The sequence below is a fragment of the Montipora foliosa genome, chromosome 4 (assembly GCF_036669935.1).
Source record: "Montipora foliosa isolate CH-2021 chromosome 4, ASM3666993v2, whole genome shotgun sequence".
In the NCBI taxonomy this organism is placed as follows: domain Eukaryota; kingdom Metazoa; phylum Cnidaria; class Anthozoa; order Scleractinia; family Acroporidae; genus Montipora; species Montipora foliosa.
The window spans coordinates 31,680,675-31,688,174 of NC_090872.1; the positions used below are offsets into that span (position 1 = coordinate 31,680,675).

The 7,500-nt window shown below is 39.6% G+C and overlaps 1 protein-coding gene across 1 annotated transcript in view; it reads left to right on the top strand.

The window, feature by feature from the left end:
• The window catches only part of LOC138001220 (uncharacterized), a 7,585-nt gene extending 290 nt beyond the window's left edge, over positions 1-7,295 (top strand). The window contains exons 2-6 of the mRNA XM_068847871.1: positions 1-74; positions 475-621; positions 4,485-4,592; positions 5,069-5,246; positions 7,009-7,295. The exon at positions 1-74 is cut by the window's left edge and continues 49 nt beyond it. Of these exons, the coding sequence (XP_068703972.1) occupies positions 1-74; positions 475-621; positions 4,485-4,592; positions 5,069-5,246; positions 7,009-7,295 (794 nt within the window). The remainder of the gene's footprint in view (positions 75-474; positions 622-4,484; positions 4,593-5,068; positions 5,247-7,008) is intronic.
• The last annotated feature ends 205 nt before the right edge of the window (positions 7,296-7,500 follow it).

Consider the following 7,500-nt stretch of genomic DNA (forward strand, 5'->3'; position numbering starts at 1 on the left):
CCTCGGCAAACATGGTATCTACTAAAGCTGTTTGCAAATGCGGCAACGGCGAAGCAGACTCTCCGACTAAACAGGTGAGTTCTTTTATGATTTCGGGTAAATAGTGATAAAAAGGAAGTAGATAGCCTTGTGGAAGTAACTGATTGTCTCTAAGTAAGAAACTGAACAACAATAAGTGTTAGTGACCACTGCTGCCGCTTTGTGTGGATTTAGCGTGGATTAAGTTCGGTGAACCCTATTTTTCTCGCTCTCCTCTGTTTTTATTTATTTAGTTATTTATTCAGTTATTATCATTTGCCGTATAACATATACATAAATTAATTAACAATTTAATTACATTATTTTGCTTCTGTCGAGACCCTTCGAGTCCAGGCGCTCAGATAACACAGTGAAAAGAGGCGAGTGTAATTACAAGCCTTTATGTGTAACTATTTCATGTGATCTCATGTGATTTTATTCGTTGCATATCTTTAGGTTGTTGATTATAACGTTCAATTCAGTGAGTCTGGAGAACTATATAACGAGACGATCGAGGTGGACACAGAGAAGCAAACAGAACTGTTTAAAGTTCCTGCACATGGTAACGTGGATCACAGCAATATTTTGCACGACTTTAAGATGGTGAGCCTGGTATCTTCGAAAAAGCCCAAATAGCTTTGCATTCAAGGGTGGGGCTTATAAAATAATTAATGATGGGGTAAACTGCGAACAGTGATTTGCTTTTTTTTGCACTAGTAAAGTGTGATTTTATGCACTGAGACAATAAAATTGCGATCGTCTTGCATCCTAATTAACGGTTTGTCGAGATCTTGGTGCAGTATCGCTACTGAGGTTCTTCGGTCATTGGTGGGCTTTGAGTTATATCCTCTTTTTCGCATTTTCCCGATGGTCATCCTCCCCCTACCCTTGTCTGGGAAGGGCGGAAGTGAGTGCATGGGGTTAAATCAACTTAAACTCACTTTACTTAGTATAGGCACCTTAATTCTCCAGTAAGTTTTTTTTTATTCTTCATCGCAGTCACGAATGTGCATACCCCAGGGATCAAGCTAGTTTACCCGCTCGATAAGAATCCCGTATAATACAACTGGAACCATCGCGCCTCGAAGTCGTGCCACGCGCCCCGGGAGCGAGTAAGTTCCCACTGAGCCGTTAAAGCAACTCTTATCACGTGATGGTTTGCTATGTAGTCACAAATGAGCCCCACAGATGTTAAATTAAGCCCCTTCGGGATTCCAATTTTATTCCTTCCAGTATTTTCGAGCTCTCGTACGACGATTAGAAATCTCACTCTTCTCTCTTCTTCTCTGAGCGCGCGCTAGACCACTCTGCTCTAATATAAGCTATAGCAAATCCTTTCCGCCCGCGATGATTGAACCTCACGTCTGAAAGTATTTGATAAAGTGGCCAGACGATTTTTCCTTGAGAACGGGAAGCGTTAAAGTAAGAAGAATTGTCTAAGTTATTTTTAGATCTTGCTCCGGTCTCGTGTGTTTCACGATAAGCATTTAATATTGCATCGAACGAATACTTCAATGGATCTGTTTTTCTTGCGAACCAGTTTGTTCAGTCGCTCCAAAACAGTTTGTGAATTGAACCAGTGTGTTCAATCGGCCATTGTGCCAAGCATTTAAGCTTATCAATAGAGTGTTTTCACATGACGCCATCAAATTGTAAAATCAAAGCTGCAAGGTTTTCTGATTTTTTAATCCATACCAGGTAAAAAATTACTTAGAAGTAAATCTTTTACCAGTTTTAGGTACCGTAGCGTTTTTCGTTTTCAGAATACAGCATTTGGAATTTTCAAATTTCGCCTTGCGTGACACCAAGGCAGTAGCTGAGATAAAGAATTAAAAGCTGCCTGGTTCAAAAAACGGTTTTGCCTTGTGAGTTTTGGCAAATTAAGCATTAAAAGCTGTAGAAGACATCTTTGTGCTCATTTGGTTCAGTTCACGAGCAAAAAGAGAGGGCTTTTATCGCAAACTGAGGTCCACATGTTTTGTTCATTCGAGGCCATTTGAGGAACACCAACTTAACATGGAGTCTCCGTATAAAGCTCTGTAAAATTGAGTGACATGTTTCGGCAAATAACTTCGAAACAATGCACCAAACAGACTTGAGACTTGGAGCAGATATTTTTGTATTTGTCTTTAGTCAATGACACTTGACAACAAAAAATAAATCCATTCCTCCTAGTACTTGAATCAAAAACGTGAAAAGAGTATTGGTTAAAAAGCCTTAAACAACCATTGGCAAATAAAAAGACATACACTCTATTTTGTTTTATAGACAAACCAAAGCAAACGAATGAAGCGGCCTATCTCCAGTCAGTATTCCAAATAAATTTCACCTGTTTATCTTGACATTCGTCAAAAAGCTTTAGTAAAAGTAAATAATAATAATAATAATAATAATAATAATAATAATAATGATAATAATAATACCTATATTTTATATAGCAATAATTCCAAGGTTCAAACCCGCTTTACAATGACAATAAATTAAAAAGTAGATTATAAAATTATGTGCATAAGAATAAAAGTAAATATTTACAAAGAATGTATTTATAAAAAGGGGTATAGTCAAATAATTAATAAAAATATCATGATTAATAGACAAAGACAATAAATAAAACAATAAACTCATAAACAATAGAATAAACCCATGAGACAACACAGGTTTTGTAATCTTATTTCACATGTTGCAAAAATCTAATTTAGAAGAAATGAATGCGTGGATAAGTGCTTAAAGCTGATATGTTTCCTGATTTTGCAAATGTTCCTTAAATGAAAAAAGCAGGATTTACAAATAGCAGCAACATGGTGTTCAAGAGACATATCCTCGTCTAGGATAACGCCCGAATTGTGATAGTATTACTGTGCTGATTGTTGAGGGCCCATTAGGGAGGAATCTAAGTATCCCGTATCTCTAATTAGTATATACTCACTCAGTGATCTTGGTGTTTCAAGAAATCTGATTGGTTCGCTATCTCGGAGTAATTAAGCATTATTCACTACCTGTGGAGTGAATAATGCTTAATCCAAACAAAACAAAATGGCCGGCGTAAACTCGCCAGCATTTATGAATCGGAAATATTGAGAATACAAGATGATGCTGTGCTACAGAAGACAAAGAAGGCCACAAAATTTGGTCTGAAAGTTTTCAAAGGTAAGAGAAGAGTTCATCATTTTGCCAATCAGTGTTTGACTTCGTTTTTCCAGATAATTATTGCTGAAAAATAAACAATCTTCACGCCAACAATTTGTTTCACTCGGAGTAATTCTCTCTTGTAGGGCTGGTCGCCCACCAAAACGAATTTCTTACTGAAATCGAAGAAGTAAAAAAATGTTTAAGAAAGTTCCACATGGTTGCAAGGAAACAAGACGGGTCATTTGACAACAAACTAACGCTCACCTAAATTAGAGCCACCATTTCATGTGGATCCTTTACCAACTGCACTTCCAATTTCATTTCAGATGAACCTCAAAAACTTTGATCGAACGGTGAAAATGTTTTAACAAGCAGACTTTCGATTCAAATTGCTGATTTAAACAATGCAAAATGACCATTTTGCTGTTTGTGACGAGGATTTTAACGAAGGTTATTTAGATCTGCCATGTTTGAAGCTTCTGTAAACACTTTCACGCATGCTTTGTGCTGCTTGCACGTTTTCCACGCATGAATTGAGATGCCAATTAAATCGACTTTGGATGCTACGGTTTTTTCTGCAATTGTTGTTGAGATCACTTCGTGAGTATATACTAAAACAATTATTCTTTGAAATCGAGGTGAAAAGTGGCAGAATATTTACCTCGCCGCTTTGCGGCTTGGTAAATATTCTACCACTATTCACTTCGATTTCAAAGAATAATTGTTAAATATCCTGACCTGTATCCCGTCATTTCCTGTGGTTTGTATCACTATAAAAGACCTTATTCATAAATGGCGGTCAATTTATAATTCTTTTGTCGAAGTGCAAATTAGCCTACCAAGCCTCGATACCATACAGTGAATTGAAAAGATTTCTTGCTCTAAAATGAGGCTTGGTAGGCTAAATGTGACCAACATTTATGAATAAGGTCTATACCAGTTCGGTTTTTTAAATATCCTGCATCCCGTTAATATCCCCCCAAATATTTTTCCCTAAATCTCCTGTATTCATGATAACCCCTAATAGGGCCTAGTTGTTTCCACTAGATAATTTAGTAGCATTAATAATAAGGAATAACCTCTTTCTGTTTTTACAACAAATAACTTCTAGTTAAATTATAGCTTTATCTTTCTGGTAATCTCTCCCCATTTTCCGAAGTTTACCCGTGGTTGTAGTTCACTGTAACTGGACAATTTGTGTTAACTCTTTGTGCATCCCACGGATACGCCTCTATAGGCGTCTTGTTACACTATCGCTTACGCGCCTACCGATCACTCATTTAACTCATCTGTTTGAACTGTTTGGTAATGTTTCATCTTATTTCTTGTCACCATAGAATATGAGTATGCTGCTGTTTCCGGAAAAAAAGATCTGTTACCTTCTGCCCCTACAAGACGAGCTGTTGTCGCCAAGAAAACTCATCGATGGTCTTGATAACGCCGAGGTGAGCGTGTACAAGTCTTCCCATTTTCCTAGCCTCATCAGTGGTCTGCGAATACAGCGTCCGGCCTATCGCACCTGACCGAGATTTGTATTTTATCCCCGCCGAATGTCATTTCTTTTGCGGACGATTGCACGGAAAGGGCACGTACATTCGCACATTAGCTTCAAGCCCTCAGCCAGTGAAAAAGAAGACAGTGATTGAAAAATCATAAGATTTTAATTTCATGTTTCAATACATTTCCTGTTCTTTGTAGTTTTGATAATTAACACAGTTTGTTGCCAATGAGAATATAGATAGTGAGTAAAATGTATGGAGTTATTATGTAATGGGGTAATGAGTAAAACAAAAACACACGAAAGTTTTTCATAGTACTTCTTTGGGAGAGTGCCCTTATTTCAACCCCTGTTTTGCATGTAAATTTTAGATATCAAATAAACTACAAAAATCTAAATCAAAGTTTACGATCATCGTTGCAGAAGATTAGCAGCAAGACCAAGAAGACGACAATTATTGACAACAAGTGGATACCTAGCAGTGAACTGACTGATCGGTCTATACTCAGCGATGAGTTGGCAATGTTTTGTGCAAAATACCCGATTTATTCCGTCAAAAAGTTGGAGGACTCTCTGACATCGATGAGGATTCAAACAGGCGGTGAGAGACATTCTATAACTGTCTAATTACAGTGCAAACCTTTTTATCCCCCTCAGGTGTTATTTCTTGACTTTATTTCCTCTCTTTTTCCCAATTTATAAAATCCATCCCCCCAAACATATTTCGCCAAACTTCCTTTTGATAGTAGAGATATCCCTTGTTCTCTCAAATTAATTTCCCTCGAAAATGATTGCTCCCCGCAACCCTTGGGAGATCGCAATAAATCATGAGAAGGCAAAAAGCAAGCCATTTATTTTACGAAATCAATTTCAGTTGTGGCAAATTAGCGGCCACTAAATTATTTTCTGAATTACTGTAGTAGTCCCTAGGTCTCCAAAATTACATTTTAACGGAGTGGCTAAGTGAACAAACAACCCGAGGAAGTTGAGGAAGTCGCCATAAATCTCACATTGAGAACGTCGTTCGCATTCAAGCCTAAGCATTTCCAACAGAAGGTGGCCAGATGAAAGAAACGTGAGAGAAACTTCAATAAACATTAATTTTCGTTCCAGTTCAAGCAAAGAAACGTTATGAATGTTTAAAAATCTAAACGAGTCATTGATTTCCATTCAAGGGAGGCGCGGTGGCCTCATGGTTAGTGTGCTCGACTCCAGATCGAGTGGTTCGGGTTCGGGTCTTGGCCGGGGACATTGTGTTGTGTTCTTGAGCAAGACACTTTACTCCCACGGTACCTCTCTTTACCCAGGTTTGTAAATGGGTGCCGGCGAAATGCTGGAAGTAACCCTGTGATGGACTGGCATCCCATCCAGGGGGGAGTAAAAAAAAATACTCCTAGTCGCTTCATGCCACAGAAACCGGGATAAGCTCCGGCTCTGATGGGCCACTTACTTTACTGATTTCCATTCAAACCGAGCACCCCGTGCTAGCCTACATAGCAAGCGTTCCGTATTTGGGGGCGCACTAAAACTGAGGCGAGCGCAATTAATATAACTGGCGAGGAGCAGGAACAGGTTTTCTCTCGTTCTACTTTTCCCGCGGCCAAAATGTGGAAAACTCTAATTTGTTCAGGAACGCTTGTCACGCAGATTACTCTATGCAAGTGTGCGCACGGTAGCACGGACCGATGGGGTTTACCGACTTCCACACCCTGGCGCCCGCGGGAGCGCCGCTACAAATTGTAGCTGTTGGTGTGTGCACTTCGATGAAAAGAATCGCAAATGAATGTGTGGCTATAGATTAGGTGAGTTTACATAAAAGGCGGCTGTTAAGATGTACAACTGTGTTCCGACTGTCCGTTACAAACGGAAATTTGTTAAGAGTTCCTTACTCATGCGAAATGACCGGGATTATCAGGTTTGATTATTACATCCGAGGTCGTATAAGACGTATAAGCCGGGGTAGGCTCGATTACCGCCGCTCTCTCAAGTCCGGTCTACGTTCCTCCCCGAGAAGCGCGGCGCCCTTCCCGAACAGCGGCTGGTAATCGAGCCTACCTTTCTCCCGCCAACCCCTTCTCTTGCAAATTTAATCCATGGATATCCCATCTCTCTTATCTCACGCTCTCATATTTAAGACAAGTTATTAGTAAGCATTGTGGGTTCACCTTTCCCTTCAGACTTTCTCCTAATTTAAAGGGCACTAATAGAAGTAGAAGAAAAATCAAGAGGGCAAGCTCGAATCTTGTCATGATAACGCCGTTCAGGCTGTCAGATCTGAGATGCATCCCAAGATATTTGAGAGTTTTGAAGTTGTTCGAATGCCTGACTTGGGGCTAAGGTACGTGAAACTTCTCTCCTTTCAGGGTATACAAACCCCTTGTATTGCTCTGAAAAGCTGAAGGTCAGAATGCAAAAGGCTTACCAGGGCAGAATAAGCTTCTGGCACGCGAGACATAGATCTGAGGCTGAAATTGTCTACTGCGATGAGATGTCTAAGGGTCAGATCGTTGAGTGTGGTCTTACTCATAGCGTTGAAAATGATAGGTTTATCACAGAGCCAAAGGATGCATCTCTCAAGAACCGTGCCGCCAAGACCGGCCGCCCTTGTAAGTCAGGAACTGAACATGCCATGGTCACCAAGTTCAAATAAAATTAACGAAGAGAACATCAGATTTACAACTGTTGTTTACAACTAACTTGCTTGGGTCCTCTATGAGACGAAAATTGCTAGCGTCTTTTTCTGTCCCTTGCCCAAGACCTCTTATACAACGTCTCAAATGCCCAAACACGTTGCCTTTCCTATGACATTAAAAAGCCGTACTGGTTCAAAAGAAGTCATCATTTTGTTGAATAGA